This window comes from Carassius carassius, chromosome 6 (assembly GCF_963082965.1).
Source record: "Carassius carassius chromosome 6, fCarCar2.1, whole genome shotgun sequence".
NCBI classification, from domain to species: Eukaryota; Metazoa; Chordata; class Actinopteri; order Cypriniformes; family Cyprinidae; genus Carassius; species Carassius carassius.
Genome location: NC_081760.1, coordinates 9,470,337 through 9,489,580, shown reverse-complemented (window position 1 = coordinate 9,489,580; position 19,244 = coordinate 9,470,337). Strand labels below are relative to the sequence as shown.

The 19,244-nt window shown below is 40.1% G+C and overlaps 1 protein-coding gene across 1 annotated transcript in view; it reads left to right on the top strand.

Moving 5' to 3' along the window:
* Positions 1-660: 660 nt before the first annotated feature.
* Positions 661-19,244, top strand: part of LOC132142366 (receptor tyrosine-protein kinase erbB-4-like) — a gene marked incomplete at its 5' end in the record, with an annotated part of 134,340 nt that continues 115,756 nt past the window's right edge. The window contains one exon of the mRNA XM_059552176.1: positions 661-834. Within this exon, the coding sequence (XP_059408159.1) occupies positions 661-834 (174 nt within the window). The remainder of the gene's footprint in view (positions 835-19,244) is intronic.

The window sequence follows — 19,244 nt, the reverse complement described above, 5'->3', positions numbered from 1 at the left end:
AGATTATCCTATTACTGAATCCTACTGGGTCACTCCAACCTGAAACAAAGAAACAATGAGTTGAGATGTCCGTATGAAGCATCGGTGAGATTCCAAGCAAGGATTAGTCTCTGGGATCAGTGGAACAATCACTCATCAAATACTTCATTAAAACCTGCCATACAGCCCTCAGTGCTCAGCTGGGCGAAAATAAAAAGAAGCTGACATTAACACTGTTGCCAGGCACACAGGCTTTTTTTAATTGAAAAAGTGGAAAATACTTCTTTTATCTGGTTGTTGAGGATGGCAGATGTTTAGTGTTGCAAAAGCAGGTCAGAAATGTAAACACACCTGAACTTTTGCTCAGCAATTTTGCTAATTACTTTCTTGAAGTAACGACCTGTGTCTTTTAACACAATGTGTGCGATACTGAAGCATGCATATGAACAAAAAGATTTATGATTGTGGCCTACGGACACTGCAGACATTGTTTAGAGAAGCTAACGCTGCCTTGGAAGGATTTTTTTTTTTTTGGTAATTTTCACCCATCCTTCTAATTTTTTTGGGCTTTCATAGCTGTAGTTATTCAAAGCATGTTATTTAAGCAAGACCACATTAATAAACAATTTTTTTTATTTGACCCATCTGATCTTTACCTGTTTTTATTTTTTTCTTTCCCTCTCTCTCTCTTTCTCATCTATAGTGTGTCCTGGCACTGACAACAAGCTCAGCACGCTGTCGGATTTGGACCAGCAGTACAAAACTCTTCGCAAGTTCTATGAAAACTGTGAAGTGGTCATGGGTAATCTGGAGATAACCAGTATTGAAAGAAACCACAACCTTTCATTCCTCAAGGTGAGATTATCATTACGGTCTTAAACAGCATTTTATGGATGTCATTATAAGCACAATCGAAAAAGGGCTCCTCCAATGGGCAAATGAAGGATTTTTGTCCCAGTAAATGGCACATTTAATTTGATGCAAATGAAAATGGTGTCCTTTTTCACAGCCCATGTTTTTTTCCTATACAAAATTTGTGAAAAAAATATGATTTTTAATGTTTTGTACACTGAACACAAAAGTTCACAAAGGATGTTATGATAGAAATCTTCAGGTATTTCTTTAATTGGAACAATTACTCTTTTTCATTAAAAGAAATGTATAGTTCACCCAAAAATTTAAATGCTGTCATCATTTGCTCACCCTCAAAAAAAAAAACAAATGGGTTTCCTTCTGTTGTTGAGCAAAAAAATATTTGTATTTTAATAAATCAATATATATATATATATATATATATATATATATATATATATATATATATTAAATCTAAATTAAAATGCTAAAAAGACGAAAGGTTGGAAACAAGGTTGTTGTTTTTTTTTTTTTTTTTGAATAGGGGCTCAAGTCTGCATTTCCTTTGATGAACTCAAAATCGAATGCACTGTAGTGCTCAGGGATAAGGGGACAGTTACCAAAACCCTCTCAAGTTTCTGAATGTTTATTAATAATTTCATAATCATTTAAAAAAAAGAGAATGGGGGAAAAACCTACATTTTTAAGTTTTAATGCAGGGGTCACCAAACTCTGTCCTGAAGGGTCGGTGTCCTGCAAAGTTTAGCTCCAACCCTAATCAAACACACATGAACCAGCCAGTCAAGGTCTTACTAGGTATAGTTGAATCTTCCATACAGGTGTGTTGGGCAAGTTGGAGATAAACTCTGCAGGACACTGGCCTTCCAGGACTGAGTTTGGTGACCCCTGTTGTAAGGAAATAAAGTTGGCTAAAAATGTTTTGCTTCTGCCAAGTAGTTTGGAGATTTACTAGTAGTTTGTCTTTTATACATGGATGGAGCTGCTAAAATGTGTCTTGCTTTAGAGTGGCAGCCTTCTCTAGATGTAAAGATGTACATACACTACTGTTCAAATGTTATTTTATCAAAAATACAGTAAACATAAAAATTTTGATATATATATATATTTTTTTTTTTGGGTTTGCTGTGGCTTACAATGTTATTGATTCATGTGAAACAAAGCATAATTTTCTGCATTACGCCAGTCATCAGTGTCACATGATCCTTCAGAAATCATTCTAATATGCTAATTTGCTGCATTCAATAAACATTTATTCATATTATCTGGTATTAAAGAAATTTTAAATAGCATCCTAGCATACTGTCATAGGTTAGAATTTTTGACTTTGATTGACAGCTCATTGAAATATCATCAAGCCACCTGACTGTTACATACCAGCTGAGTGGGAACATCAAGTTCACTGTCCAAGCAAGCACCGTAGAGACAGATAACCTTTGTTTGCAACTGAAATATGTGAAAAATGTAAACTGTGTGGGTTGATGTTGTTCAGTCATGTAGTTTTTTGCAGACCGAGCAGGAATTCCATCACAGTGGGGCTTTCCTTTCGGTGTAATAATGCTCAGTTGTTCTTGCTGGCTCTTGTTCTTTTACACGGGTCATTCACTCCAGTCTCTATGGTCATTGTGAAGAGTGAAGTGGTTTCGGGCAGTAGTAAGGAAGTAAAAATTGTCTTGAAATAATATCAGTATTGCATTCAAAAATCTACAGCTCCACAGTCTCAGAGGAATGTTTTTTTTGGATCTGTTAAAGAGTGCCTTTTAAATTTGAATTAATGTGATTCTAGTTTCACAGATCGGATCAAAGTCTTCACAATTTGTAGAATCACTGCCCAAAATGGTTGAAACGTGAAATTTAATTAGATTTGCTGATAAGTGCAATTCAGAGTCAAATATAAATTAGGCGTGCTGTTGCATGTATGTGCTTAGAATGTTGATTTGAGTGATCTGTAGTATATAATTTTCTTTTTATAGATTTTTCCTTGTAGTCACATCAACACAAGCATCATAATTTGTTTGGAAATTAGGCTTCTGTGCAGTTAATCATGATATGTAAAAAAAATATTTTCTACCATCTAATTTTAAAAGTTGCATTGAAACATATACCCTCTTTTTTCTGTCTGCATTAACTTGTGTTGGCTAATTAGCAATATGATTGATGTATTCACATTAAACAAATATTGACCCTGGTTACTTTACTATACACATTCTACACAACTGATCTGTGCACATTTTTCTGAATAAAAATATAAGTTCTTGTCTTTAACTTGGTCTGATATGACTTTTCCTTTGGCTGACATCACCAACCCTCTCAGCCAAATAGTTTAATGTAATTTCCAGTTTCACATATAAATATTTAACATTCCTCTTCAGGAACTCGAGCTGCGTTGAAAATGCTTTGGGGAACGCGTTTAGCGTGAGCGACTCTGAATATCATATCCAATCTGTCTTATAGAAGAGCGTGACGTCACGGGCGGGGTGACGTAAGCGACCAGGAAGCTATAAAGGCACGAGCCGTGCAGCTGGCTTCAGCTTCTCGTATTTCAGCAAGCGCTCTGTGTGTGCATGTCATTCAGTCTTGTCAGTCTTATTTATTGTTGTTTGTCACTATTAGCTCCTCAAAGAGTAAGCAATAGTCAAAGAGCAAAGCTAAGACGAGACATCTGAAAGGCGAATCCAGATCGCGTTTCAGATTGTGTGTTCATCACGAGTGGGAATACACGGTCTGTGCGCGGTCTGCCTGGGATAAAGGCACGCTGTTTAGGCTCTTGAGGGAGCCGACTGCCTGCACTGGTACAAGCCAGTGTGGACGCTTCGATCCCGGAGGACTCTCTCAAGGGGGAGTCTTCGCCAGCGTTCCTCGCGGTGTCGGTCCCGCTTTCGCCAAGGCGGAGCGGGACCTAAACTCGCTGGGTTCGCAGATAAGATCTGCTGGAGGGTATGGAGACGGGCGCGTCCCTATATCCTACCTCACCTGCCAGATCTGTCTGATATCCGGGTGCAGAAGCCCGAGTGTTGCGGTCCTTCCCCCCGAGTGACGGCCGTGACGCTCCGCCATTTTTTTTTCCGAGGAGATTGAAACGGAGGGCATCGATGAGCTCGCAGTTCCACAAACATAAGCTGCATAAACATCAGTTGCACAGACAAACAGTTACACAAGCATCAGTTTCACAAGCATATTATGCCTAACTGTATAACGAGCAGCATTAATGAGGAGCGCAGCTCACACAGTCAGCTCTCGGGAAAAAAATAAGGGGGCTGACTGTACTTCTCGCATATCTAAGGAAGGGGCGAAGACGGCTCTGCCTATCTCCAACCGTATTACCTAGATTTAGAGTTCATTCTCGAGGTTCGGAAGCAAGCGCAGCGGTTCCTTCCCCCTCTGTGAACTCGCAGTTGCAGCTACTTATCGCCAAGGAGATTAATATTGTTTGTGTGACTAAGCGGCTCACGTGTTGCCGAGGCAACGCGAGCAGCATTAATGAGGAGTGCAGCTCACACAGTCAGCTCTCAAAAAAAACAAAAAAATAAGGGGGCTGACTGTGCTTCTCGCATATCTAAGGACGGGGCGAAGACGGCTCTGCCTATCTCCACCCGTATTCCCTAGATTTAGAGTTAATTCTCGAGGTTCGGAAGCATGCACAGCGGTTCCTTCCCCCTCTGTGAACTCGCAGCTGCAGCTACTTATCTCCGAGGAGATTAATATTGTTTGTGTGACTAAGTGGCTCACGTGTTGCCGATGCAACGCGTGTATTACATAATTTTCAGTTTTGATCTTACCAAAACCAGACCGTCTTTACTCGTCTGATTCAGTATCTATCTGACTATGAGAAGTTAGATATGAATTATACCAACAAGGCAGACCGTGTTTACTCGTCTGATTGTTTGTTTGCATTAAATTCTGAGGAATATAATGACATTTATCTCACCCTGAAAAAATATATATACTGGAGGGGCTGCTGGGCGGGGGCAGCCCTCTCAGTCTATAGTCAGAGCGTTGCCGCCCGTGCTCCCCCTGCGTCGGGACCGGAGGCTGAAGAAACGCTCTGAACCAAGGTTTTCCCAGCCTAAGGCGGATCTGAGGGCCGTGCTTCAGGCTGTGAGGCCCTCGGTTAAGAAGTCCTGACACGTTTCGGTCACGACTGCAGAGGGCGGCCCTACTGGGGTAGAGCGGCATACACCGCATTACACGGTGCCCGTCTTGCCTCAGCGCCCTCTGGGGGCCGGTCTGCCAACCCTGCCAGGGTTCCAGAGCGCAGCGGCCTCCAACGAGCAATGTTCTCAGTATTTTCCGCCCGCGTGCGTAGCGGAGCTGAGATGCTCGCCGCCCCTTCGGGGCCTCTTAAACCAGAGGTCAGTAACGAGAGATTGATTCCCTTAGTAGATTATTTAGCACCGTGGAAACTACTGCCAAATGTATCTCAATGGGTCCTGCATACAGTAGATAAAGGCTACCATATTCAGTTCAGTTCTGCACCGCCGAGATTCAACGGGGTCATTCCGACGATAGTCGGCCCCAGGCAGGGTCTGGTTATGGAACAAGAATTGAAAACCCTATTAGAGAAGGAGGCCATCGAGGTGGTCCCTCCTCAAGACAGGGAGTCCGGGTTCTACAGCCAGTATTTCATAGTTCCAAAGAAGGATGGGGGGTTGCGTCCGATTATAGACTTGAGGGTCTTAAATCGTTCAGTTATGAGATTGAAGTTCAAAATGCTCACGATCAAGCATGTTGTAGCTCAGATCAGGTCTGAGGACCGGTTTGTCACAATAGATCTCAAAGATGCATACTTCCACATATCCATCCTTCCACAATACAGGAAGTTTCTGAGGTTCGCTTTTGGGGGCGAAGCCTACCAATATCGAGTACTTCCCTTTGGCCTTGCACTTTCACCCCGTACGTTCACAAAATGTGTAGACGCGGTTCTGGTTCCCCTGGGCATGCAGGGCATCTGCATTCTCAACTATATTGATGATTGGTTGATCTTAGCTCAGTCAGAGCAGGTTGCGGCTCGGCATCGAGATGTCGTTCTCGCACATATGGGGGAGCTGGGTTTGAGACTGAACGCCAAGAAGAGTGTACTTTCTCCAGTTCAGAGAACCACCTATCTAGGCGTAGTATGGGATTCGACCGCGATGCAGGCACGATTGTCCCCTGCTCGTATCGAGCCGATCCTCATCTCAGTCGAGAGAGTCAGAGAAGGCCAGCCACTCACTGTCAAACAATTTCAAAGATTGTTGGGTCTGATGGGCAGCTGCGTCCAACGTGATACCTCTTGGCCTGCTGTACATGAGACCCCTACAGCGGTGGCTCAAGACCAAGGGATTTTCCCAGAGGGGCAATCCACTTTGCACTATCAAGGTCACGCGGCGCTGCCTCAGTGCATTAAACACGTGGAAGAAACCTTGGTTCTTGAATCGGGGCCTGGTGCTGGGAGCTCCTTGTCGCCGTGTAATACTAGCGACGGATGCATCCCTCACTGGCTGGGGTACAGTCATGATTGGCCACCCTGCCCATGGTCTGTGGAGCGGTCGCCATCTGACATGGCAGTTGTCTAGAAATGCTAGCAGTTTATCGTGCACTGAAGCACTTCCTCCTTATCCATATCCATCCTTCCTGTTGGTGCGCACCGACAACACATCGGTGGTCTCTTACATCAACCACCAGGGAGGTCTGCGTTCGCGCCCCTTGTACAAGCTGGCGCACCAGGACCTTGTGTGGTCCCACAAACTCCTCTCATTAAGAGCAGTATATATTCCTGGGAAACTAAATAAGGGAGCAGACATACTGTCGAGGCAGGGGCCGAGTCCCGGGGAATGGAGGCTTCACCCCGAGGTGGTGAAGCAGATATGGAGAGATTTTGGCAGGGCTCAATTAGACCTTTTTGCAACTCAAGAGACATCTCAATGTCCCCTTTGGTTCTCTCTAGTTCATCCAGCTCCTCTGGGACTGGACACTATGGTACAGACCTGGCCGAGGCTTCATCTGTACGCCTTTCCCCCTATTGCTCTGCTCCCGGGAGTTCTGGCTAGAGAACACCGGGATGGGGTCCGTCTGTTTTTAGTAGCCCCGTTCTGGCCGGGCCGAGTATGGTTCGCAGACCTGGTCTCGCTCCTCGACGGCTCTCCATGGGAGATAACGATCAGGACAGACCTACTCTCACAGGCGCAGGGCACGATTATTCACCCTCGCACGGAGTTGTGGAAGCTTTGGGTGTGGCCCCTGAGGGGGCACAACTATTAGCAGCTGGTCTCTCAAGGTCTCTCAAGGTTGTTGAGACCCTCCTCCAATCCAGAGCTCCCTCAACGAGGAAACTGTACATCCTGAGGTGGAAACTTTTCCCCTCATGGTGCAGAGACCGCAAGCTAGACCCAGCAAACTGTCCAGTTGGTACAGTTCTGGAGTTTCTACAGGCCAGGCTCTCTGCAGGGTTGACCCACTCCACGCTGAAGGTTTACGTGGCGGCCATTGCGGCCTAACACGCCCTTCTCGATGGCCAGTCATTGGGAAGACACCCCTTAGTCACACGTTTCCTCCATGGTGCGCTGAGGCTGAGACCTCCAGTACGGTTCCGTTTTCCCCCCTGGGACTTGGGTGTGGTGTTAGAGGCTCTTTGCAAATCTCCATTCAAATCGATTCAAGATATATCGCAGACATCTGACTCTTAAAACCGCCCGTTGGCCATTACCTCTCTGAGGAGAGTAGGAGATTTACAGGCCCTCTTAGTGGCCCCTACCTATCTAGATTTTGCACCTGGCATGACCAAAGTGTTCATATACCCTCGAGCGGGATATGTTCCTAAGGTGCCCTCTATCACACCACAACCTGTAGTGCTGCAGGCCTTCTTTCCTCCTCCCTTTCGGGAGCCCGACCAAGAGAAGCTAAATAGTGTGTGTCCAGCTCGAGCGCTGGATGCATACGTACACAGAGCTGCCCTGTGGAGAAAAACGGACCAATTGCTTGTATGCTGCGGTCCCCCCAAGAGGGGTTTCCTGCTTTTAAGCAGACTATTAGTCGTTGGATAGTTGAGACTATCAGCACCACTTTGAGTCCTCTGGTCGTCCCCCACTGTTGGGAGCCAATGCTCACTCTACACGGGGTATGGCGGCCTCCAAGGCCTTTCTAGCAGGTGTGTCCATGCTGGACATCTGCAATGCTGCGGGGTGGTCCACGCCTCCTACTTTTGCAAGATTCTATGGCTTAGACATGCCAGTCACTCCAGGCACTACACTCCTCTCGTCCTAAGCTGTGCTCTTCGGCTATAAAGGCTCGTGCCTTTATAGCTTCCTGGTCGCTTACGTCACCCCGCCCGTGACGTCACACTCTTCTATAAGACAGATTGGATATGATATTCAGAGTCGCTCACGCTAAACGTGTTCCCCAAAGCGTTTTCGATGCAGCGTCTCATTCCCTCGAGGAACTAGGGTTATATACGTAACCTAGAGACGTTTCATGTTGACTTTAATGTATTATTATCTCTATTTGTCCAAAGACTCAACTGTTTTACTTAAATTTAAATCCTTTAAAATAAAATTGCCTTTCTGTAGGCAGAACTGTGATTGGTCATTAATCAAACTCACCGATATAAGAGGTGATTGTTCTGTTCACTGTATTTCTCAGAGGAGTTCACATTCATGTTTGAGATTTACATTCAGCTTTTAAAGAGAGTTTAATTAACAACTGCATTGTTTGAACTCGAATTTCCAAATTCTGCTTTTAAGGATCTCATAGACTCAATGCTACAAACTATTGTTGCATCTAGTTCGTGTGCTTTTGAAAGCGGAGAAAACTTTAATGCACATTTAAAATTTACAGTCTTTGTCTTCCTGGGAAACAGCAATGATGCATTAAATTGAAATGTTTTTAATAATAATATTATTATTATTATTAATAATAAAATATTACTGTTTTACTGCTTTGTTTAAGTCAAACAAATGCAGCCTTGGTGATCATTAGAGACTTCTTTCAATAACTCTTACCCGCAGTTTGCATTTAAAAAGTTTAAACTCTCTATATTTGAATTTCCAGTCAGCTCATCGCAGTGCATTGCTTTGTCTGCAAAGGATACATAGGGTGCAGGAGGTGCTGGCTTCTTTGCCAAAACAAAGTATTCAAGCTATCTTAGAAGTTATTATTACTTTTTATCTACAGCACTTTTAAAATGTGAAATATTAAAGTAGGCACAAGACTGGGTAATATTTATATTATTTCAAGGATGTATTTCCTACAGCAAATGTTCGAGCACAGGCCAGAGCTTGTTAAACTATTCAGTTTGTAATAATGTGCAGGCCATATATATAGGGTCAGGATGAACCAGACTGTATGATGGATAGTTCTATGTCCAGTGCCCCGCAGCAGTGTAGAGTTGTGTCCTTATTAGTGGGTAAAAAGATGGGAGGATGGCTAAGGTGAGCTGATGTTTAAGATTCTGCTCGAAACCACAGCACAACAGCTTGTCCTGTTCTATTAGAGTTCATGCTTGGTGATGTGGCTATACATTGGTTTGGTTATAAATTGTAGTAAGCCACCTACCTAGAAAGCATTTTTAGACACCACCCTAAGTGGATTCTTGCTACTCTAAACCGTAAGATAAAGTCAATTTGGCTTAAATCTAAGGTAGCATCACACATATTCTTCACAGATAAAGCAATCACAAAATGCATTGCAAATTTTTTTTAACTAAAACAATGCAGTAAACATTAATTTAACATCAGTTGAAATATAAATATAAATATTATATTTAAATATAAAAATAAACCCTAATTTACGTGATTGATTAGGAAAAAAAGAAGAAAAAATAAGAAAAAAAAAGCATGTATCAGCAATAAATAAATAAATAAATCACTAATTAAATTATTATTATACACTAATTAAACTAAATTATATGATAGATTGTTGTTGTTTTTCCACTTCAGTATAACAGTATTTATCTGTAAAGTTACATTAAGTATAAGGTACACATACTATTGTACTTTCTGTACTGGTAAGGAAACTTACTGTTAACCAGTAAACAGGTTTTTACAGTTGTATTTTTACAATGTTGAATCTCTGTCTTGTGTGAATCTTAAATGTCATTATATAATTAAATTTGACATATTAAAGGTCCCGTTCTTCGTGATTCCATGTTTTAAACTTTAGTTAGTGTGTAATGTAGAGTATAAATAATATCTGTAAAATTCTAAAGTTTAAAGTTCAATGCCAAACAAGATATTTTATTTAACAGACAATGAACAATTCGCCTACAATGAACAACCCGTTTGGACTACATCCCTCTAGTTCCTGCAGTAATGACGTCACTAAAACAGTTTTCTGACTAACCTCTGCCCACATGAATACACAAGAAAGGAGGCATGGTCTTGTTGCGCTCTGACGGAGAAGAGGAAGAGTTGCGTTTGTGTTTGTCGCCATGTCGTTGAAACGCTGTTATTTTCATCTCGGAGTCCAATCACCTTAGTTTGGCCTTCCCAGGGATGCTGTACTTAGAGATCAATGGTTACAATTTATGTTTAACTTAGTTCCCGAAAATTTAAATCCACATGTAAAGCTATGTGCAGCACATTTTGCTGAGGACAACTTCCTCTATCTCAATCAGTTTTATGTCGGATTCGCATAAAGATTATTCTTGAAAGATGGAGCAGTTCCCTCTTTGTCTGGAGAAGGCGTTGTTTATGGACCACAACCGGTAAGTGTATTTTATTATTTAAGTTGGTGCATTTAACAGTTTCTGTAACTTATTACACAAAGGACAACGCTGTTTAGCTTTGTTAACTAGATGTTAGGGCTGTGCAAAAAAATCGAATGCAATTTTCATGCGTATCTCGTCAGTAAAACACTACTGTGATTAGAAGTACATCTCCAGCTCGTGCGTTCAGATCAGGATTGCCAGGTTTTCAAAACAAATCCTGCCCACTTGCTTCTCAAAACTAGCCCAATCGCGTTTCCAGGAGGGCAGCGTGCGCTCAGCTGCTGTCGAATCACAACACAGGAACCGCTGGCACAATCAGAACTCGTTACGTATTTCTGAAGGAGGGACTTCATAGAACAAGGAAGTCATCAGCCCATTTTTATGACAGTGAAAACAGCGGTATATAGATAGGTGAATTGTGTGAAAAATACTGTATTTTTTATACGCGAAACATGAACACGTGTTATATTGCACACTATAATCACAATCAAAGCTTCAAAAAAGCACGAAAAACGGGACCTTTAAAGAGATAAAAAGTGACAGTAAATACACTTATAATGTTACTAAGATCTATTCAATCTATTTCTAATAAATGCTGTTCTTATGAACTTTTCATCAAAGAATCCTGAAAACAATGCATCAGTTTCGACACAAATAATAAGCAGCACAACTGTTTTCAGAACTGATAATAATAAGAAATGTTTCTTGAACTTCAAATCAACATATTATAATTATTTCTGAAGGATCATATGACACAGATAATATATATATATATATACAGTGTTGGGGAGTAACTAGTTACATGTAACAGCGTTACGTAATTTAATTACAAAATTATTGTAACTGTAATTAGTTACAGTTACTACGAAAAAATGAGTAATTAAATTACAGTTACTTATGAAATTTTAACGATTACAAAGGGGATTACATTTGGCCGGTCACGTGATCAGCTGGATAAGATGGCGGCGTAGTTTGATTCTCCTCACCCAGAATTGTTCATTTGGTCGGTAATTCTCCGTTGAAACATTTTATTTTTATACCGTTTTTGAATAATAATTACCCTTGGAGCAGGATGGCTGAATCGAACAAAAAATCCGCGTCTAATGCCTCTAAGAACAAGGGAAATCGGACTGATATGGAAGCCATTGCGGAATCAGTGTTGGAGAGACAGCGCGACTATCTTGAATCACGTTTTGACCAACTTCAACAAATGGGAAAGGATACGGAAGGGAAATTGTGTGCTATTCAGACCCATTTGGTGAATTTGTCTGACAGCATTGGAACCTACTGAGATTTTTACCTGATTACAGCAGCTACACCCTTAAACGCCGCCTAGCCTTCTCTCAAGCAATGGATAAAGCCAGAGCCAAAGGCATGGAATTCTTCCTTCTCTACCCTGCCATTTTGAAGATTAAGGTTGGTGGTCGAGTAGAGTCGTTCCAGTCTCCGACAGATGCTGAGGATTTTATCCACACATTACCGGCAGTGCTTCCCCTTTCCTCGAATGCAGACGATGTCCCGGTGGAAACTGAAGGCACAAATGCTGAATCGAGCGACCAGTGATTGTTCAAGCTGGAGTCTTGTCGGGATCCGTATTGTTGTTTAACTTACTTCTTGGGCCACTGTTACACAATTGCAGAAACGATGGGGTAGATCGTTTTGAATTATTATTATTATTATTTTTTTTTTTTATATTGAAGCAGTTCCATAAGTGGCCTTAAACTCAAGTTTAATTCTGTGTTTACACAATTTATTTGAATATTCATCCTTAGACGTTCTAATTTATGTATAGGCCGTGGATTAAGTTGTTTTGCACACGCAATTTCTGCGATCAACTACCCCCCCCCCCTTTTTTTTTTTTTTTTTTTTTTTTTTTTTATTGTACATCTGTTTCTAATAATGTAGGCCTACAACTTAAGTGTTAGCTCACTTGTTCACAGTTGTTAGTCCCGGTAGGCCTACAAGCTCAGTAGTATAGTGATGTATTTCACTTAGCCTATTTTTGTACTATTGCACTATTATGTGGTCAAGAAATCTTGGTATTTTCAACGGTTCTTTCATGGTTACACAATTCTGGGTTGAATTATCTTTGCTGCCCCGTACCCATAAATGGTCACGGATCAATACGATCTGTATGTGGTTCTTATTTACGTCTTTGATTTTGTTTTGTCCTATTTTCTCTCACTGTTTTTGTTGTTGATGTATTTGTGTTATAGGGGAAACTCATTGGATTTTGTATTAATATTGTATTTTGGGGTATATTCACGTCACTTAGCAATATTTGGTGAGGAAACCTTTATTGCAATTTCAGTGAGTGTAGCTTCTGGCAAAATAAAATTTATATTTAGATTGCCAGTGGTTGTTGTGAGAACTGTACATGATGATTATGGGTGAATTATCTATTCTTGTATGGAATTGCGATGGGCTGAATGCACCACATAAACGGAAAAGTGCCTTAACCTTGCTCCGGCAAAAGAAAATTAATCTCGCGCTTTTACAAGAAACTCATTTGCTAAATAAGGACTCTGGTCGTATCGCTAATAAATATTATCATACTATTGCTTCCTCTACGGCTAGTACAAAAACCAAAGGGGTATCTATTGTTTGCAGGCGTAATCTCAAAATTAAGGTGTTGGACTTATGGGCGGATGAAGCAGGAAGAATTGCTATTGCGAAAGTGGAACTGTATGACATAAAGATTGCTCTTGTATCTATCTATGCACCAAATACATTTGATAATTGCTTTTATGATACATTAACACAAAGGATGTTAGATCTTACTGATTATTCATTCATAATAGGAGCAGATATGAATGCAGTCTGGGATGTCAATATTGATCGGTCAAATTCGACTGCTTCCAGAGACCAGGAATTGGCTACTGCCGCTTTACATTCGTGGGCTAAAAGTTTGGGGCTTGTAGATGTATGGCGATCTCTCAATCCCTCGTCAAAAGACTATACTTTTTTCTCTTCCAGACATAAAACGTTTTCAAGAATAGATTTTCTGTTTTCATCTCCTAAACTTTTCCAGAAAATTGATTATGCTGGGTTATTGCCTATAGCCCTCTCAGACCACAAAGGAATATGGTGCTGCGCTACGTTGGGCTGTTTATCCAAGCGAGCCACTAGGTGGCGATTCAATACTTCCTTATTGGTGAATGATGAATATAAGACACAATTCCTATCTCAATTAGAGGATTTTTTGAAGTTTAATGTGGGTTCCGTTGATGACCCCAGAATATTATGGGAGGCTGTAAAAGGTTTTATACGAAGCAATGCTACACTGTTCTGCTCCAATATTCGCAAAGCCAGATCTGCCAAATTGCAAGCTCTTGAAGCAGACTTTGTTAGACTTGATTCCACTTTACAGAGCAATTACTCTTCACGGATAGCAGTGGAACGGGACCTTGTTAAGAAAGAAAGAAATAATATTCTGAAGCAACGCTCAGAATTTTTAATCCATAGAACTAGACAGCGTTACTATTTCCATGGGTCCAGACCTAGTCATCTTTTGGCTATGAAAATTAGGTCAAATGAACATTTTGCCGATATTTCCTCCATCAAATCCTCAGCCGGCATTATCACAACTGAACCCAAACAAATTAACGAGACGTTTCGTGTCTTCTATTCCAATTTGTACAAATCCGAGTCTCAGCCTGAAGAGAATAGATGCAGTGATTTTCTTAAAAAGTTACATCTACCACGGCTAGCAACAAATGCTTCCACTCTACTTGATAGCCACATTTCTTTAAAAGAATTGAACGAGGCTGCCCTTGCTATGCAAAGGAATAAATCACCTGGTTTAGATGGGATACCACCTGAGTTTTATATTGTGTTCTGGAATAAATTAGGTCCCTTGCTTCTAGACATGATAACGACTTCAATTGAAAAAGGCAGCTTTTCTAGAGATGTCAATACTGCCCTAATATCTCTGCTTTTAAAGAAAGATAAGGATCCTTCAGAATGCGTAAACTATAGGCCATTAAGTCTGTTAAATTCCGATTTAAAGATTTATGCAAAGGTACTTGCCCGGCGCATTCAGGATCACATGCCCTTGCTAGTCCATTGTGATCAGACAGGTTTTATTAAAACTAGACTGGCAGTGGATAACGTCAGGCGTCTTCTACATATAATAGATGCGGCAGTGGATGCTAAGGTTCCTTCAGCAGTGTTGTCCCTGGATGCAATGAAGGCATTTGATAGGATGGAGTGGTCTTTCTTGTGGTCTGTTATGGAAAATATGGGTTTTGGTAAGGGTTTTATACATATGATTAAGGTTCTTTACTCTAATCCCACAGCATTAGTACTCACAGGACAATTACTTTCCTCACCAATTACTATCACTAGGTCTTCACGACAAGGGTGCCCTTTAAGTCCAGCTCTTTTTGCCCTCTCCCTTGAACCTCTTGCCCAGATGATTCGACAATCTACTGAGATAAAACCTATTTCCATTCACAATACTTTGCATCATGTAGCATTATATGCAGATGATGTTCTGGTTTTCATGGAAAATCCAGTACAGTCTATTTCTAGCCTGCTGTCTGTTTGTGAAGAGTTTGGCCATTTATCTGGTTTCAGGGTTAACTGGTCTAAATCTGCCCTCTTACCTTTAAATGAGTCTGCTAAAATATTGCAGTACCCTTCCATTATTGCTGTTGTTCAGCATTTTAAGTATCTTGGGATACAAATTTTTCCCTCTTTGAACCACATTGTGACGCACAATTTTTCAGAAGTAGGCAAGGACATCAAGAGAGATTTGGACAGATGGATCAATCTGCCCAACTCTCTGCAGGCTCGAATCTCTATTGTAAAAATGAATATTTTGCCTCGATTGAATTTTTTTAGTTCTATGATTCCCCTCTCCCCTGCTTTGAACTTCTGGAATAAAATCCATGGTAATATCTCCCAATTCATCTGGAATAGAAAGAGACCACGTTTAAAACTGACTACTTTACAAAGGAAGAGGGTAGATGGGGGTTTGGCAGTTCCTGATTGTAAGTTCTATTTTTGGTCTTTTGTACTTCGGCCTTTGCTTGTATGGTTTAACCCTTATATTCCTGTCTCTTGGCGCAAGATAGAAGAACATATTGTGCATCCATGGAATCTAGAAGACATCCTTTTTTCTAATGTATCAAATAAGCAATGTCGGCTGCGCTTTGGTCCCATAGTTTCCCATCTTATTCAAACCTGGAGGTTAGTTGAATCTAGATGCAAGGTCTCTTGCAAGTGGCATACACAATCTCCCATATTTAGTAATAAAGGATTGACAATTGGAGGCAGACCCATTCCTCCTTCACATTGGAGTAGGAGTGGTATTCGTCATTTGAAAGACATTTATAATGATTCTGGTTTGTGCTCTTTTCAAGACATTGCAAACTCATTCAATTTGCCAGCATCTTCATTTTTCTTTTATCTACAGCTTAGATCGGCACTCAAAGCATATGGTGTTCCTTGGCAGCAACCTTTGCTTGTACACCCATTGTATAAGTTGATTATTGCTCAAGGGAATAATAGGGGCTTGGTGTCCATATTATATAACTTTATATTAGAGGCCTCTTATGCCAAATTGCCTTTAGATAGGCTGTGGAGACGTGACTGCCCAAATTTGGATCCAGAATTTAATTGGGAGGATGTTTGGGTAAATATAAAGGAGGCCTCTCGTAATCCTGACCACCAGCAGATACATTTAAACTTTGCACATAGAACGTATTTAACACCTCGTAAACTCCATTTAATGAAGAGATTAACTGATCCAACCTGTACCCAATGCGTTCTGAAGGTTCCAGGCACTTTCTTACATATGATGTGGGAGTGTCCACCTGTTGCTCAATTTTGGACTCAGGTGGCATCCAGATTATCCGATCTGGTCTCAGCAACGATACCTGTAACGGTGCCTGTCCTGTTACTGAATAACCTAACAATGTTGAACCTTAATAACCAACATAAGCGCACTGTACTAGCTGGCCTCACAGCTGCTAAAAAAATGATTGCATTGAGATGGAAGCCTCCTCATTCACTTTCTGTTAAATGTTGGATTCTTACATTTTTAGACGTGATTCTTCTAGAATTGTCTACTGCTCGAGTTAATGGTGCGAATGAAAAGGCTCTCTGTAACTGGTATACTGTTTCTGAATCACTAAAAGCCTCGGTGAGATGATCTCTTTTCTTTATCTGATTTAATTCAAGTTGGTTTACTCTGTGTATTCATTAATTCAAGGTCCTGAAATCGAGTTATTCCCCTTGTTTTTTTTTTTTGTTTTTTTTGTTTGTTTGTTTTTTTTTATGTATATTTCAATGTATGTGTATACTTTGTTTTTGTGCATGTGTGTATATATAGATATATATACATATTTTCTGTTGACTGTTGCTTATGATTTTAAAATGCTTAATATCTTGTTGTTCTTTTTCCTTCAATAAACATTTGATCACAAAAAAAAAAGGGGATTACATTTGAATATTTACACACATCCACATACAGATTTAACTGATTTCTTTCCCAAATTGCACTGACTATTCTGAGACATACCGCCCTAATACTCTCCGGGATGCGGAAACACAGTCTGGTTCGTAGAATCCAGTCATAAAAACGGAATGCCTAACGCGGACGGAATATCCCACATTTTGGATGACTAAATCAAAAGTAGGTCAGTACACTTGAATCAAAACATGACATGGACTAGTGTCTGTGAATATTAAGCCCCAAAAATGCAATAGCCTATATGACTTGCACATTCTGCCTGTCTGTGGAAATCAGGCGCGGACTGGACACCGGGAGAACCGGGACAATTCCCGGTGGCCTGGCAGCCGATTTTGCCCCACTATTTAATATCATTATTGTATAATTGCCTGCCGAATGTACTAAAGCGATCATTTGCGAATCTGCCATTTGATAATTAAATCTCTAATAAGTCATGAATTGTTAGTCATGACTCGCGCACTCTCCGCGCCTCCGCCAAACGGTTTGGATCAGACTCAGAGTAATCAATGCGAGAGAGAGAGAGAATAGAGTGGACTGTGGAAGCGCACAGCTGGAGCAGAGAAGCAGAACTACTGTTCAGGGTTTTAGGTCAGTTTAATAAAGTTTAATAAAGTAAAGATGCTTTTTTGTCTTTGTTTTTTTATTTATTTAATCAAGCAGCAGCACGTTGCTCACCAGTCATCACTCAAAATACTATATAAAGGACATCATTATTATCAGTAGTAATGTTACAGTAGGAATTTATCTGAAAAAAATTCAGATTTTCTTTAATAGGTTTAGGGGGAGCTACGACAGACAACAACACAACCCTTACGAAAATTTACATTTTAATATTTAACTATAAATCCAGAGAAAATGGTTACTATTGTTTAAATGTGGTAACCAAAAATGTAAATTTATTTTACAAATGTATTTATTTAAAAATAAATACAAATCCATTTGCAAAAAAACAAAAATAAAACAAGGTTATTTTACTTTTATATAGGCTAATAAAAGCAAGGTTAATTTTTTTAAGGGAAAAACATGACTCGTGTACAGTATTAGGATTTTTCTATAAAGATATTGTAGTATTGTAGAGTATTGTATTGTATAGTTTTGTTCAATCTTGAGTATTAAAGTCACGAGAGAGATGGATAACAGGGCAAAATAAAGAGACTGAAGAGAAAAATGGAAGTGAAGGTGCAATTCAGGAGAGAACTTTTAATTATTTTGCATGTCCCCAAATTAAAGATTTAAACCTTTTTTTATGTCAGGTCCATACAAAAAATAGTTTTGTCCATGAATTTGTTTGTATGAGTTTGAATTTTCCAGTCTGAATTTTTTTCCCAGTCCGTTCCTCCTGTAAATTAATGGCAAAGACATGGTTTCATTTACTACACATAGGCCTACTGAAGCTCGCAGTGTTTTCAACCTCTGCCATCTCAATATAGGAGTACACGAGCACATAAACAATTTCTAGAACTGCTTTGTGTCACTTAATGTGCATTTTACTTATTTTGAGAAAACTATCATCATATACAAAGAGATAGCAGTTTAAAAAAAACACCAATGTTTCAGGAGTTTAGTACACAGAATACGTCACATGCTTATTAGATAACTATATTTAAGTTGATGTACATGCTTGTATTTATTATTCTTTAATTTTCACAAATTTAGAAAAGTAATCAAAAAGTAGGCTACTAAAAAGTAGTTAGTTACATTACTTTAATAAAGTAATTGAAAAAGTTACACTACTATTACATTTTAAACAGGGTAACTTGTAATCTGTAACCTATTACATTTCCAAAGTAACCTTCCCAACACTGTATATATATATAAAAGAGTTAATTGTAGTTGTATGAATATTTTGCAATATTACTGGTTTTACTGTATTTGTAATCAAATAAATGTAGCCTTGGTAAGAGACTTCTTTTAAAAACATAAAAATCCTTGAATGCCAAGCTTTTGAACTGTGGTCTCCATAGCCTCCTAGGTAGTAGAAAGTGATGCAGTTTTAAACACAGCCTGTATAGCCCTGATAAACTGCATAAGCTAATGTGTAAATAAAATAAAGGCCTTAATTTATCCCGGCTCTGAGGGTGTTATAGTGCCGGTCTCTGACCTGATTGCACATAATCTCAATCATTCTGAAAGAAAAGGGCAAAACTGATCACGTATCAGCAGTTATGTAGTAATACCTTCTGCCCTTTCTTAGAAAGCCACTGTTGTTTCCCATTCTAGCCTCTGCAGTTTCTT